This window comes from Filobasidium floriforme (assembly GCF_021052385.1).
Source record: "Filobasidium floriforme strain CBS 6241 chromosome Unknown HD553scaffold_4, whole genome shotgun sequence".
Lineage (NCBI taxonomy): Eukaryota > Fungi > Basidiomycota > Tremellomycetes > Filobasidiales > Filobasidiaceae > Filobasidium > Filobasidium floriforme.
In genome coordinates, this window is record NW_025763625.1 from 654,444 (window position 1) to 668,848 (window position 14,405).

A 14,405-nucleotide genomic window follows, 5' to 3' on the forward strand; every position below is an offset into this window, starting at 1 on the left:
CATGTTGAAGATATGCAATGTTTGTTTGCATTGCCTGTTTAAAGACCTGGACTCAGTAGGCTAACATAAATACGTCAATTAACAGGCGGTTGGACCGAAATGACAACCAGCATATGTGAAAAGCTATGTTTGCGTTGTTCCTCAGCCATGTCAACCAAGGTCTGGCCGCCTACCTCGGCTTGTTGTCTGTCAAAGTATAAATCATTTGGGTACATGAACTTAGGGTCCCAATGCATACCAACGTGTGTTCCAATGAGATGGGCATTTGCACAGAGTTTGCGTGTGAGATCCGTTAGCGGTTTCACCTTTGACAGAGTACAAAATATGATTTCAGACGAATTTTTAACGATATCAAGTTGTTTCTTCCTAATGAAGCGACGCAACCGGTATGTCTTGATGAATCCCATGATACGGAGCTGCACCTGAAAGCCCAGACCGAAATCGGGCTTCTTCTGTTTTCTGCAAAGAACCGGATGGACATGATAACCAGTTCTCGAGTCGTCGAATCAAACAGTTTAATTACCGATGCGCTGAGCAGTGAGGAGAAGACGTATTGCTTGTATCCAGAGATCGAACTGTTTGCGTTGCGTTGGAGGTAATAGGTTGGCGAAGTTGAATGGGAGTGATAGTGTCAAGCTGGTTCGGTATCTTTGAAGGCAAGCATCACACCTGGATGAATCGGCGCTTCGGCACGCGTCGACACCCAGACGGCGTCAAGCTCAGTATAGTAGCATACACATGATCAAGTGCGTTTTAGTACCTGATTGTAGTCGTCAGCGTCCTGATCGGAATGGAAATGAGAAGAGCGATCTAGCGAAGGTAATTTGGCGCATATCACGATTCGTCTTCAAGGAAGCCATCGTTGGTACGTGTTTGCTTCCGCGTCGACACCACAAAGTCAACAGATCGGTCTCGCACCTCTAATAATAATATCTGACCTGCTCTTCAAGCCTGCATCGATCCACCATACTACTCTTTCTTTCATGTTCCAGGTATACGCTGATCAATCTGGGAAGAAGATCGCACATTCAGATCCACTACTATGGGTGATCATCTCCTTCATCCCAGCATATTTCTCAATTCCCCGCTAATCTGACCGGACGACCCCCGCCATGACAGGACTATTGACGATCATCCGAAAGAATCGACTCAAGGAGAAGGAGATGAGGATCCTCTTCCTGTTAGTACTTCCCGATATCCTTCATAACTACAACATACTCTCTCATGATAGAAAGCTGATGTACAGCTCTCGGGAAATGCACGTTGTAGCGGACTGGATAACGCGGGGAAGACGACGATCTTGAAAAAGCTGAACGGGGAGGATATCAGTACGGTCAGCCCGACTCTAGGATTCAACATCAAATCTTTCGGATACAAAGGGTCAGTCCCAGTACCGCCTTGTTCTCTGACAATAGTTGCCATGTATTGTATAGGACTGACTCAGGCTGATGTCAAGCAAGTCTTACGCCCTCGCAGGTACACGCTGAACGTCTGGGACGTAGGCGGTCAACGGACGCTTCGGCCATATTGGAGGAATTACTTTGAAGCGACCGATGCAGTGGTCTGGGTTGTGGATTCATCAGACCGGCTGAGGACCAAAGATTGTCAGGAAGAGTTGAAGGGGTTGTTGCAAGAAGAGGTGAGTGAGGCTGAGGGGTACGTGGACAAGCGGGGCGGATGGAAGAGGTTGCTGACAATACTGAGTCGCGTTTGACTGTGGCCATATCCAGAGATTGGCAGGTGCGACATTGTTGATCTTTGCCAACAAGCAGGATATTCCCGGCTCGATGAGCTTGGCGGACATTCGGGATGTAAGTCTCAACCCCGTTCGTCTCGTGGCACCTTATTCGTTGCGGGTTTATTGCCATTCCTCTCCGGCGTAAATACTCATCGCATACGCACATGTACTCATCCTTTCACACCCCCCTTTGTGCCGTTGCCTCGACCCCGACCCGGATCAGGCTCTGGATCTCCCCTCGATCCAGTCCCATCGATGGCTCGTGCAGCCGTGTTCAGCGTATACAGGGGACAAGCTCGTAGACGGGCTGGACTGGTTGGTGCAAGACGTGGCGGACAGGGTGTACTACTCGAGTCCTGCGATACCGGTCGAGGAGAAGGAAAAGGACACCGTGGCTGCAAAAATCAACAAGGCTGGATCCCTGACAGCATGAATCGCCGTCCATACGGGATGCAGAGCAGTACTGAAAATGGTGTCTACGATCAATTCGACGATGATGCCAAACGGACCGAGTTATTCGACGATCCACCTCAAGGTTGCCGATACGAGCGAGCCCTCCATGTGATGAGGCATCACATGCTATAATTACTTGTTTGCCGTGTTCGACGGACGGTTAGACGACAAGCCTGTCGTTTTGAGGGCCAGCATGACCAGGTGAAAAAGTAGACCTCCTTTGTCTGGACTGGTCCGAACCGTTGTAAGAAACTCTTATGACTGACTATATACTACCCCCTAGTACCCCCTAACGTCCTCAGTTAGTGAGCTTGCTCGCACACACAAATCAGATCAATCTATTTACTTCCGTCCCTTTCTTATCAGCGGAGAGCAGGGTAATTTGCATCCGAAGACTGTAGGTAGCCCACCGGTCCCCTCTCGCCCACCTCCGTGTGGGAGCTATCAACTCGCTCATATCGAACCTCATCCTCATCGAGATCGATCAAGCATATCAAGCTCACAAGCAAGACGATCTTGCACCCTCTACATTCTCTGCGATACCCTTACCATCTTGCCTGGAAACATCGAATCAAACAAACACGCTGTCCTTGCATACCGAGGCCGGCTGACCAGCTACATTCCGCACGTTCGCCAGACGAAAAGATAACGCTCAGACCCGACATTTCACTATCGCCTTGACCCGAAACGTCCAGGCTACCAACGCCCAATATCAACCTCTTGCATCCTAATACAACGAGATAGTATGGCAGTATAAGCAGATCAGGTCATCGTCGATATGTTGAGGTCGCAACCTACGACATCACCCCTGGCCATCAGGCTAACCGAGCCGATAACGTATCTCAAGAGTCAGTTCAAGGTCCCAGACTTGCTGCTTCGAATAGAGCCCAACCACACTCATATTGATCAACCTCGATCGTCTGCAGGCTCGGCGACGGGAGAAGATTTTCGAGGTCGACGCCAATGGGTACAGGAAGACGCACCTCCGGCAGTGTTGAGAGGGATCTTGACGTTGCGGTTGAACAAGCCGACGAGGATCAAACGCATCGAGGTCAAGCTCGAGGGAAAGAGCCGCACAGAATGGCCAGAAGGTGAGGATCATGGATTTCTGACTGTACAGGTCCTAAAATGGCTGATAATGTATGCACGGCGTCTCGCAGGGATCGGTCCAAGGAGGACAGAGACGAGCGAGGAGAACCTGATCATCTCCGAGACCTTGACCTTTTTCAACGCTACAGCCGATGCTCAGCTCGCAAATCAGCATCGTCGAGCGCTTTCCATCGGTCCGGGAATCCGTGGAGACGATTCGTGGGACGTCGAGGAAGAGGATGACGAGGATGATTTCCTAGCCGAACGGAGTGATCGGATGGAACAGCTCGAAGAGGATGATCGCGGAAGGGGAAGGAACATGACCCGAACCGGGCCTAGGTCGACGAGTCTGATGCCCATGCCTGGAGCTCAAGGACCCGGATTCTCGAGGATGCAGAGTGGGGACATTACCTCGGCATATAACCAACAACCACCTAGTCCTGAAGTTGAAGCGGGTCCGAGCGGCACTTCAAGTGCATGCCCGCCTCCACGAGTCGTCCCGGCAGACAGATTCTCGCAAGCAAGAGGTCCGTCTCCGGCATACGCCCTGCGGGATCCCTTGCGTGTCGAGAATGGTAGTCTGGCAAGGGGCAGGAAAATGTCGCCCCGTCGCAGGATGCCTTCGGGTGATCACAGTGGCGATAACGAGGAGAGGGACATCACCGAGTCGGCCTTGAGTCCTATCGCCAGCGTCGAGGGGTCTCGGTTCCCAAGTCCAGCAGGGGAGGTAACAAATGGTACGCACCGGTCGCCCCGAGCATCAACCAGCAGCATGGGTGTTAGACTTGATGGCACCAACGGAGGCTCGGGTCCGTCCGACAGCGATGAATCTGGATCGGAACATCGATCTAATGGAGCGGGCTTGAATGGCGCGGACGCTTCTTCGAGTCCAAGGTCATCTTTGTCTCAGAGGAGCCATCTGAGAGCAATGTCTCCTATTGGGCACGCCGATGGCACGGCATCGCCTCATCCCTTGCATGCGGCCATATTCTCTGCACACCCAAGCACAAATAACAGCCGGACTAGTATACAGCAGCCAAGTGCGCCGACTCAACCTCTGGTAGAGGTCACCAGGTCCGGGTCGAACCGGTCCAGCTTGGTAGAATTGACCCCTGCTAACATGGTCGAGACAAACGGCACCAGCAGTGCTGATGGACGAGGTCGACGAGACAGTACCAGCTTGGCCGGGCATTTCGCAAGTCTGAGACATCGTCCGTCACAGAGCTCTCTCAGTCAGAGAGCACCTAGCGGGACGGGGTCGCCAGCGGATTCAACGCATGCGGTACATCAGTACGGAATGTCGCAGCAGAATTCCGCTCCGAATGGTCAACCCGAGCGAGGGAGAAAGGGGAGCAAATTCTCCATTGCCAACGCGCTGAGGAGTATCAGTCGAGCGACCTCGACTTCGAGGACAAGACAGCCCAGTCAACCGCCTCCTTCAGCGCCGAGCTCGCATTTCGTTGATCATGTCAACCGATCGAATTCGATCCGAGAGTCGGGACCGATGGATGGGAGGATGCAGATGCTCGCGGTAGAGGATCGAGAGCTGCGACCATTTGGACGGGGAGGAGCCGGAAGATCGCCTTCACGCACGAGAGCGTTGAGTCCGGTACAATCGAGTGATCGGAGTGATAGTCGAGGTCGAGGACGCGGCATCGGAATGAAGGTTCTCGGGCTGGGTAGTGACGATGCGGATCTCGCTGATGGCGGTTCGCATAGCTGGAAAGAGTTCAAGAAGGGTGAGCGAATGCCATGGTCGACACTAATTCCATCCGAAGCTGACCCTTCCGTTATTGAAAGGCGTCTACAACTACCCAATCTCGTTTCCGATCCCTCCAAATGCGCCACCAACGATCCATGCTGATTTCGGTTCTGTCTCCTATCGTCTTACTGCAACGGTGCATCGACCCGGAGCATTATCTCCAAATTACATGGAAGAGATTGAGGTGTCTATGATAGCCACGCCTCAGGAGGACGACATGGAGGAGACGGAGAACATCCTAGTCGAGCGGCAATGGGAGGATCAGATGCGGTACTTGATCGCGCTGAGTGGCAAGGCTTTTACCATTGGAGGTCAAATGTGAGTCGAACAAGAGACTAGATTTCGTCTGTCTGGTGCCTCGAGCTTACTGGGAGGAACGAGGATAGTCCGATCAGCATCCGTATCATGCCGATGTCGAAATGCAAGATTTTCCGACTGTCCGCCACGATCGAAGGTGAGTTCTCGACTCGCGTGACGCTATCTGGCACTGTTCTAACACACCGCGTGCTTGCAGAGAAAATCGACTACTTTGCCATGGAACGTAAAGTCGCCCGACACGAAGCGCCTAAAAAGTACCCTCTAGTCTCGTTCAAGAATGCCGACGAGAAACATGGCGGCGCTCCTCCCCTATTGCCCATCATCTCCGAAAAATCTGACGCCGTATGGACGTCACCCTTGGCAGCCATGGCCGTTCAAGCGAGGGAGAGAGACGAAACCGAGGACGATGCCGTCTCCCAACTTTTGAACCCGTTCGGGCCTTGGTATCTGGAGACGATGCTACAGGTCCCGGATTGTCCCTCGCGGATCAAGTTTTCGACCAAGCACGAGACTACCAACATGACGATCGCGCATTGGTTAAAGATTGTCATACGGGTGCAGAGAGGGGATGACGAGGCGCTTGACACCAAGGGGAAACGAAAGCAGGTAAGCGCGCTGGTCTACTGAAGTTTTGTGACCAGATTCGAAGCTGACTCTCCGGCTATCTGCAGTTTGATATCATCATAGAGACACCACTTCATCTGCTGGATTGCCGAGCGACGACACAGAACAACTCGCTACCGTCGTACAACCCGACAAGCCATTTCAGCTCCAATACCATGGCAGCCATTACGCCCTTGCAATCTACCTGTCGCGTACATCGCTCGCAGAACGGCCTGAATGAGGTCCCCATCGATCTCGCCCCACAGTCGAGCCACTTGACGACGACCATTACGCGTTCTGGCGTCTCACCCAACCCTGCGACACGTCGAGCTGGACGATCCGTCTCTACCGCACGAGGTCGAGGTTCCGAGTCTGTCGGCAGCGGATCAGGATCGGCACATGGGAGCGAGACGACCGCCGTGCTGGAGGCACCGGATACCTTGCTCGAACGCAACATTGTGTTTGACCGTCTGATGAGCGGGCAAGAGTCTGAACAGGGCGAGTCGCCGCCGACGTATGATGAAGCGCTGCAGAACCGGTCGAGGTCGAGGAACCCTAGGGGTCGATCGGGATCGAGACTGCGTACCGAGATATACTAGCAGCTTGTCAGCGTCTTGTCGATGCATTGCTATCTCATATATCTCATCGATAGATCAGTGGTAATGGACATGCATGGGTTTCATCTTGCATCTTGATACGTATTGGGTCGATCGGCGGGATCCGATCGGGATTGAGCCGGTGAAAAGCTTCCGAGACTCGATCGCCGACGACGACGACTACGACGACGACTCCACTTTCTCCGCCCCCGGCTTTGCGAGGGGGTGTTCCCCAAAGGAATACATGCAATACGACGACGTCCCATCTCTCGATCTCTCGAAACGTTCAAGCTTATCGAGGCGCAAGGCGAGTCGTAAACATATCAAGAGACATCCAGGACCACCCTGAGTATACCCTTAGTAGTAACTCTGCCTCAGCTCGTGTTGTGAGAAACGGTCACCCCAGTTCATATACCCATTTCGACTCACCAAGACGCAAACGTCATCACTTGGCGAACCAGACCAGACCCAGATCAACAACGTTTCATCTCGACGATCACACGACCTCCGACATGTCGAACCTCTTCGCACCTCCATCTCCTAGCGTCGTCAACGTACGACCCAAGCCGAACCGACTCGATACTCCGGACAAGGCCAAGGCTTACGAAACCGTCGTCGCTCATTTCTCTGACCCCGGATATCAGCTGGAATGGCACCCTACACGACCGGGTGAAGCGCCCTTGAACGACAAGCACAGGGCTTCGGCTGGAAAGGCGGGGGCTCAGGTTGGACCGTTGAACGACGATGACAAGATGTTCTTGGTGAGTCCGTTTGAGAGGACGGTCGTTGCATCACATGGCCTTGCTAATCGTCACGTCATTCTGTCGATTGCGATGAGCTCAGACGAAAGAGTGCATCATCAGGTCAGTGAGAGCATTCCTCTGCTAACTACAAGTCGAGAAAACGACACTGACAAAACCACCTCTCTGTCTTGCTGCAGATTCCTTGTCGGTACGAGTCACATTACTTGAAATACTACTGTGTAGACTTCATCGACCGGAACTGATCTATGACATATTCCTTGCCGTAGCCGACGACTTCCACTTGACCAAGACGATCCCTCGGTTAGAGGAAGCCGTCCGATGGAGAAAGGAGATGGGGATCGATGATGTTGCGAGTATGGGCCAGGAATTACAGGATCTCGTCAGTCATTTGCCGTGATTGGTCTTTCTGATCATTGCTACCAGTCAGCATGATCATGACTGACGCTTCATCATTATCCCTGTTTCCTGTAGGGTGCCCTGGGCAAATTCTTCACTTTCGGATACGGCAACCAGGGTCAGCCTCTGGTCTTCTGGGATGCAGATACCAAGAAGAGCGATCCGACTCCCAGCTTTAGGACCGTGAGGAGCATGTTTTTCATGACCGAACGAGCGATGGACTTGATGGTCGGTGGGGTCGAGTGAGTTGAGCACGTCGCCCGTCATCCAGGCGACCGACAGCTCTCGCTGATGAACCGAATCTGAGCAACTGAACGCCTCGTCTCGTGCTTCGCTCTGTAGGGAAGTCGGCTTCATCCTCGACCTTGGAGGCAAGGTCGATCGATCTTGGGCCGCGATCGAACAGTACAAACATATCTTGCACGACGTACAGCGATATTACCCCGAGAGGTTAGGATTCGCTTGTGTACAGCATTTGGGAATGATGAGCAAGTTGTTGGTAAACGTCATGTGGCCGTTTGTCGAGTGAGCACAATCGATTTGTTTTTTAAGCCGCTGAAGTCTCCATGCTGATACCGGAGCTGGCAATACAAACAGCCCGAACACTAAATCCAAGGTAGGAGGCTGAGGCTGCCGCCGTATGATCCTTGTGCTGAACTCATCCGCTTCACTTGTTGCAGGTCTCTTTCGATGCCAAGCTGGCTGATGGCCACCTGGCTCAAGCCCAGATGATCCCAAAGAATTTCGGCGGTGCAGCCAACGTGAGTCGTTCACATTTCCAACACATCGTGGTCTTGGCTCACAAACTCTGATATACACAAACAATGCGGGACAATTGCGTAGATCGCTTGGGACGGGAACGTTCACTATCGCGAAGTCATCGAGGAATCTATCGCTCGAAGGAACGCTCGGGCTCAACGATGGAGCCAGTTGGGCGGTGTAATTGGGCTGAGCGAGTTGGACATCGTCTTGCCCTTGCAGTAGAAGAAGATCGATTCGCGTAGACTGTATCCCCGTGTGACTATCCTTCCTCACAAGCATTTTTGCCACGTCATTATGATTTTGACATCCGAGTGTTTTATCAAATAAATCAGCTTTCCCATGAAATCGGGTCTGTAACATCCTCGCAGATTGACCTCCAACTTATGATCAAGGCTTAATGGTATCCGAGATAACGGAACGACGTCAGTTCTCGACCACCTATCCGATCATGCCACCTCTATCTCGATCACTACTGGCGTCGGCCGCCCGGACGTGTCGTACGCAAGTAGCGAGGCGATACGCTACCGCAGCCGAGACCACTGCGAGCTCTTCTTCCAACAATGCCTCGGCGCTCTACATGGATGGACCACCCGCTCCGAAAGTTCAGTCCCAGGTGAAGATGGTACCTTATGCTGGAAAGAGGAAACCTATCACTCCTGTAAGCCGGCATCGTCGCTTGCGTGAGGTTATAACGCGCTGATCGTGAATCGCTCGATCTGCTTCAGGGGGTTCGACACTCGTTGGCTGCTCAACATCCTCATTTACACAAGGGCAAGCCGCTCAAGGATCTGACTCTAGCCAAGAGGAGAAAAGGAGGGAGGAACGATACCGGTCGAGTGGTCAACCGATTTGTTGGAGGAGGACACAAGCAGAGGATCAGGATCGTCGATTTCAATCGATTCGAGGCTGGGGAGCACGAGGTCGTTCGGATAGAATACGATCCGGGTAGGAGCGCTCACATTGCGCTCATCAAGAGCAAAAACGCTCAGGCTTTGGAAGAAATTGAATCCAAGTCATCGGTCCAGGCATCCGATGCGGTTTGGTGGGGACCCCAGCAGTTCAAAGAGGACGGCAAACCCAAGGAGAAGAAAAAGACGATCGGGGGATACAGCTATATCCTCTCTCCAGAGGGTTTGAGGGAGGGGGACACCGTCTGCTCTTACCGATCCGGTATCCCTTCCGAGCTCATCGGCGGAATGGACGAGTCCAACGCTAGTACCGACCCTTCGTCGCCCCAGACCGTCTTGCCCCCTGGATCCGGCTCGACGACATCGTCATCGCGTGCCCTCGGTCTGCTTCGAACGTTGACCTTGAAGCCCGGGAACGTCCTCCCTCTGTACCTTTGCCCACCTGGTACGATCGTACACAACATTTCGCTCTCGCCCTCGGGCAAGATGCAACTGTGTCGAAGCGCGGGCACTTTCGGTCAAATCGTCTCCCACGGAGTGGGAAAGAAGGACGTTGATGGGGAAGAGGGGAATACTGGCGTCAAGCTCGAACGCGCCAACATTGACCGTGGGTGGACGTTGGTCAAGTTGCAGAGTGGAGAAGTACGAAAACTCCACCCGAGCTGTGTAGCGACGGTAGGAACGGTTAGCAAGTGAGTCCATTGAACTAAGCCCCTTGAAATCAATCGGTCGGCTGATTACTTCGATCGCCTTTGCAGTAAGGAGCATCAGCAAGAGCAAATTGGAAAGGCGGGAAGGGCTCGATGGATGGGTCGAAAGCCCCGTGTCAGAGGTCTCGCGATGAACGCCTGTGACCATCCTCACGGAGGTGGGCGAGGAAAGTCGAAGGGTAACAAGCACCCTCGATCCGTCTACGGTTGGTTGACGCGAGGCAAGAGGACGAGGCGACCAAAGGACAAGGATGGAAACAAGATGTGCGTGCGATCTCTTCTGACTGGCGCGAATTTCAGCTCTTGAGCTGACGTACAACCGGTTCTTTCCTACTTTTCCTACTTTTCTTCTTTTTCTATCGTTTCTATCTACAGGGTCGTCACAGAACGACCGCGCGGACGAGCTTCGAGATCGTAATCGTGGCTTTCATAACATTGTATCAGCAGACGCCTTCGTTACGATTTCATCAGTTGCATCGCGCCGAATTCCTTATGGAGGTGTAATCGAGGATCGGTCGTCATCGCTGGCCTTTCGGTAACGGCATGTCATGGTGTGTCGCTTGAGCTGATCGGACCGGCAAAAGGCCCGACCGCACCCGTTGAGGGGACAGCTGAATGGCTTGTCGCCGGTATCTTCAAGGGGGCGTGATCAGCCGATTGAGATGACGGTCTCAATCAAGTCACCGTTACTCACGAGTTCGTATGTGTTTGGTAAGGCTATAAGCGGGAACAGCAGGCGCGATGGATCAGCTTGGAAAGGGAAAAACGGTACGACCGACAGCATACTGACTTGGAGAGTTCGATGAAACCGCTGAAAGGGAGACAGCAATTCGATGAGATGGCAATGCCAGGTCTTTACAATGACAGATCGACTTACCGGTCGCAGTGAGGGCACACATGTGTCTTGGTCCCCACATGCGCGCGCTGCGTAATAAATGGTTACAGTGCGCCACGTAATTTGTTTCAGATCTGCCGAAACTTACCTTGTGCACAGCTAAGGAAGCCGCGCTGGCAAACGCCTTGTCACAATCTTCTTCGTCGCATTTGAACGGTTCTGCCGTTCAGGTCCATCAGCACCTTTCGCCGCTTGTCTCCTCCTTCCCTCTTTGCCGAGCTCACTTTCTTCCGCATGTCGCCGCAAGTGAGCGTTTAGAGTAGCCTGTTCCGACACGGATTGACCACAGAGGTGGCAAACAAAGGGACGGTAGCCTGGTCGACGGGGTAGGAATTTTAGCAAAGCCGCCACCTTCAACGAGGCGTCGGATCTGCAACTCACCAGTGTGCGACTGTATATGCCGCAAAACCTTTTGCCTAGTGGCGAATTTTCTCCCTCGCTTCTCGCCTTCCTCCGTGTCCATCTTATCACCTTCATCGCAACTGTCACACTCGTTGTCGCAACGCACACATCCTTCCCACAGACACTCGTACTTGCTCTTTCCTCGCCCGACGTGGATGTTGGAGATGTGTTCCGTCAGAGCCGTGTTGCTATCGAAGACATTGTCACAACCGTGCCAGCGACATTTAAACGTCATCGCCTTCTCGTCGGTGTCAGAGGATCGCGCTTGAGCCGATGGGGGCCGCGTTTCAGAGTGACTCGATTTGCGTGGCGGAGGGATCTGCGGGACAGAGGAAGCGACGGCGGCAGCGGCCTTGCTATTTTCCTGTTTATTGATGGCCGAAACAGAGGTGTAGTGGTTCTGGGCGATATTCAGCAAACTGTTCGTAGCTTCAGTCCCTAGATGCTGCTCGAGAAGGTGTTTGAGCACGGCACTGGCCGAATCGAGGGGGTTGTCAGTCTGTACCGGCACAGGGACATGGCACGCGCGGTGCAGATGTTGCTGCGAGCTGTCCAAGCTTGGAGTGCCGACCGGCAAGACGTTGTGTGCGATCCCCGGAGCGACGGAACTTGTCGCTGCATTGGCTTTTTGCGATAGGAGCCGAAGTGATTCGAGATCTTTGGCGAACTCGTCACTATGCTTTGGCACGACCGTGCCCTCCGAATCGTGAGCAAAAGCACCGGTAAACGGTCTCGCCGATTCGGGACCGGGGATACAATCGTCCCAGAGACAAGCCATAAGACCGTCATTCTTGGGTCCCGAGGTGTTGACAGTGCCGAAAAATCCGTTCGTCTGCCCGAATCCGTTTCCGCCGAAAGTATTGGCGAGCGAAGAGTAGACGTCTTCGTTGCGGGGTTCTAAGGCGCCCGTGCCGGAAGTTGAGCTCAATCGACTTTCCAGGCCGCCGCCGCTTGATGTCGTTCCGAACTGATAAGTCGGGGGTTTCTCGTGCGGGCGACTAGGCGCGATCTTGAGATGCTCCGAGCTAACGTGCGATAACAACTCTTGCACGGTCCCGAAATGGGCGTGACAGTTTTGCCAATGACAGATGTGTGTCTCGAGCGGCTTGCCTTGCCCGACGACATGTCCGTTTGCCATCGTCGAGTCGGCGTGATCCATCATCGAGTCCCCACTAGCATGGCCACCGGATTCGACGTTGCCGTTCGAGACGACCGGTTCCTCGGTAAAGTAATCTCCCTTGGCGACGGCGGCGAGAAAGGCCTCGAGCTGCCCATCGTTGGGAGGGACCGCTAAACCCGTCGACGAAGAACCTTGTGCAGGCGGTCCGATATCGAAGTCCTGCGCTTCCCCATTGCCCGGCTGGAGGAACGGAGACGCTTGAGCGGAAAAGGCACCACGAGGAGTGTTTGTGGTCTGCGTGGTCGAACCCATTGTTATCGGTGTTTGACTTCCGCTATGTGCCATTTGATAAGGTCGATACGGCTAAATGTGAATAAGAAGAGGTAACGCCGACGCATCAGTAATCGTTCTCGGCCGCGCATAATATCGTAACTCACGTATCCGTGGAGGTCCATTCCATCAGTGCCCGTACACCCCCAGTTTACCCCTTTCATCAACAAGTCCATCCCGGTCCCGTTCACCCCGCTCTCACACGGCGCACATTGACCGTCCGGTGCCGCACAACATTCGGGCAATCCACACTGCTGCGGATGTCCTTCACATCCGATGCTATCGACGATGGGCTCGTGACAGTCTGGTCCTCCTCCACAACAATACGCCGGGTCCGCCACACCCATCGACGTAGGAAATGCCGTCACTGACGTGGTAGTCACGCCAGGGAACATGGCTTGGAACATGACGTGGTCCATGCCGAGACCATAGGTTGACAGCGACCCGTCCATCGCTGGATTGACATCCTTTGACGTCGCGGTCACCCCGCTCGAAGCCGTCGCAGGCGGAAATGGATCCACGCAATCGTCCTTGTCGCAACAATACGTCATCCATTGAGCCAACTGTGCCTCTGCGCTCAAGACGTCGTTACCAAAACCACCACCAACACCGCCGTTCATGTTCCCGTGCCCGTGTATCGAACCCGTGGGCGAGGGCCCTGGCGTGGGATAGAGCTGATTCTGCAGCTGGATCTGCGCCGAGTTTGACGCCACACCTCCAGACGGGTGATCGTAATTATGAAGCGAGACCGGGGTGGACGATCTCGACCCTTGTGTTGTATCGAAAGACCTGACGCTGCGATGTTGGCTCTTCCACCCGGAAGCCAAGTTTTGACGATCATGTCTTTGTCCTTGGCCTTCTAAAGTCGCCCCTGCCGTCAGAGGCACGACCTGTCCATCGATCCCACTTCCTCGTCGAGAAGATGGTTTGAGAAAGAGGGACTGTGAATGGGCATGGGGTCTCGTCATCGTGTTTCCCGGGATCGACATCACTTGAGGAGAAGCCAGAGAAGCAAAGGCAGGAGAACTCAACCTCGACCCCGGCCTCGACCCGGATCCGGACGAGTTCAGGGATTGTTTCTTCTCCCTGCCCGTTCCGAACCCCGCTACCGGCTGTCCGTTCATCCCGTCCGCCCCGTCACTCGAACCCGCTATCATCGCTGGAGCTGACATCGGCGCTCGGGAGGTGACGGTCGCAGTCGAGGACGTCCCGTGATCCTGCTCACAACAGATCCACTGCCAATTGGGCGGCAAGGTGGGGCCTTGTTGGTGTTGTCCTTGTTGCGTCGAGGCTGATGGTAACGATGAGGCAGGTGTGGGTATGGCCGGGAAAGGGATGTCCAGGGACATGCTATGCGGTACCACTTTCAACCCGTCTTTTTTCCCCTTTCCTTTCGCCTCTGTCTATCCCTAAACCCCGGCGGTCCTATCTTTTCTTGTGGGGCACTCTTATGATGATCCGATCAAATCGAGTTCTTGTTCCTTCTTATATCGCTCGACGGGCGAAGTCTATCGGCTTCTTGTGAGCCTGGTCGATTCACACGATACGATCAGCTAGGA

At 53.8% G+C, this 14,405-nt stretch overlaps 5 protein-coding genes across 5 annotated transcripts; 4 read left to right on the forward strand and 1 right to left on the reverse strand.

The window, feature by feature from the left end:
• Positions 1-723: 723 nt before the first annotated feature.
• Positions 724-2,544, forward strand: HD553DRAFT_306483 (ADP-ribosylation factor family-domain-containing protein). Its single transcript, XM_046179281.1, has 7 exons — positions 724-865; positions 993-1,046; positions 1,120-1,180; positions 1,270-1,380; positions 1,477-1,639; positions 1,731-1,811; positions 1,962-2,544. The coding sequence occupies exons 2-7, from the start codon at positions 1,043-1,045 to the stop codon at positions 2,169-2,171; spliced, it is 630 nt and encodes a 209-aa protein (XP_046038863.1). The 5' UTR covers positions 724-865; positions 993-1,042; the 3' UTR covers positions 2,172-2,544.
• Positions 2,545-2,624: 80 nt separating this feature from the next.
• On the forward strand, positions 2,625-6,751 carry HD553DRAFT_306487 (putative cyclin binding protein). The gene is made up of 7 exons (XM_046179282.1): positions 2,625-3,039; positions 3,118-3,282; positions 3,352-5,019; positions 5,081-5,360; positions 5,429-5,496; positions 5,557-5,966; positions 6,032-6,751. Exons 1-7 carry the CDS (start codon positions 2,970-2,972, stop codon positions 6,560-6,562), a joined length of 3,192 nt encoding a protein of 1,063 aa, XP_046038864.1. The 5' UTR covers positions 2,625-2,969; the 3' UTR covers positions 6,563-6,751.
• A 320-nt stretch (positions 6,752-7,071) lies between these two features.
• Positions 7,072-8,824, forward strand: HD553DRAFT_366555 (CRAL-TRIO domain-containing protein; the record flags this gene model as incomplete). The annotated part of the gene is made up of 9 exons (XM_046184104.1): positions 7,072-7,320; positions 7,403-7,422; positions 7,500-7,510; positions 7,590-7,702; positions 7,795-7,961; positions 8,062-8,244; positions 8,317-8,335; positions 8,400-8,480; positions 8,563-8,824. The coding sequence occupies 9 exons, from the start codon at positions 7,072-7,074 to the stop codon at positions 8,701-8,703; spliced, it is 984 nt and encodes a 327-aa protein (XP_046038865.1). The 3' UTR covers positions 8,704-8,824.
• A 105-nt stretch (positions 8,825-8,929) lies between these two features.
• On the forward strand, positions 8,930-10,683 carry HD553DRAFT_366557 (putative ribosomal protein L2; the record flags this gene model as incomplete). The annotated part of the gene is made up of 3 exons (XM_046184105.1): positions 8,930-9,139; positions 9,207-10,081; positions 10,148-10,683. The coding sequence occupies 3 exons, from the start codon at positions 8,930-8,932 to the stop codon at positions 10,404-10,406; spliced, it is 1,344 nt and encodes a 447-aa protein (XP_046038866.1). The 3' UTR covers positions 10,407-10,683.
• On the reverse strand, positions 10,498-14,356 carry HD553DRAFT_177380 (uncharacterized protein). The gene is made up of 8 exons (XM_046176933.1): positions 12,954-14,356; positions 11,376-12,879; positions 11,219-11,308; positions 11,083-11,153; positions 10,977-11,023; positions 10,890-10,910; positions 10,794-10,816; positions 10,498-10,732 (listed from the first exon to the last, which is right to left on the reverse strand). The coding sequence occupies exons 1-8, from the start codon at positions 14,193-14,195 to the stop codon at positions 10,590-10,592; spliced, it is 3,141 nt and encodes a 1,046-aa protein (XP_046038867.1). The 5' UTR covers positions 14,196-14,356; the 3' UTR covers positions 10,498-10,589.
• Positions 14,357-14,405: the final 49 nt, after the last annotated feature.

What these genes read in the sequence shown, in the direction of transcription:
- HD553DRAFT_306487 (XM_046179282.1), top strand. Translation starts at nt 2,970, where the DNA reads ATGTTGAGGTCGCAACCTACGACATCACCCCTGGCCATCAGGCTAACC. An exon ending in TTTACCATTGGAGGTCAAAT is followed by an intron (nt 5,361 to 5,428) that starts GTGAGTCGAACA and finishes GAACGAGGATAG; the next exon opens with TCCGATCAGCATCCGTATCA. An exon ending in ACTGTCCGCCACGATCGAAG is followed by an intron (nt 5,497 to 5,556) that starts GTGAGTTCTCGA and finishes GCGTGCTTGCAG; the next exon opens with AGAAAATCGACTACTTTGCC.
- HD553DRAFT_306483 (XM_046179281.1), top strand. An exon ending in GAGATGAGGATCCTCTTCCT is followed by an intron (nt 1,181 to 1,269) that starts GTTAGTACTTCC and finishes TGCACGTTGTAG; the next exon opens with CGGACTGGATAACGCGGGGA. An exon ending in GCTTGGCGGACATTCGGGAT is followed by an intron (nt 1,812 to 1,961) that starts GTAAGTCTCAAC and finishes GACCCGGATCAG; the next exon opens with GCTCTGGATCTCCCCTCGAT.
- HD553DRAFT_177380 (XM_046176933.1), bottom strand. Translation starts at nt 14,195, where the DNA reads ATGTCCCTGGACATCCCTTTCCCGGCCATACCCACACCTGCCTCATCG. An exon ending in CTTCCTTAGCTGTGCACAAG is followed by an intron (nt 11,024 to 11,082) that starts GTAAGTTTCGGC and finishes TTTATTACGCAG; the next exon opens with CGCGCGCATGTGGGGACCAA. An exon ending in GTGTGCCCTCACTGCGACCG is followed by an intron (nt 10,911 to 10,976) that starts GTAAGTCGATCT and finishes TCTCCCTTTCAG; the next exon opens with CGGTTTCATCGAACTCTCCA.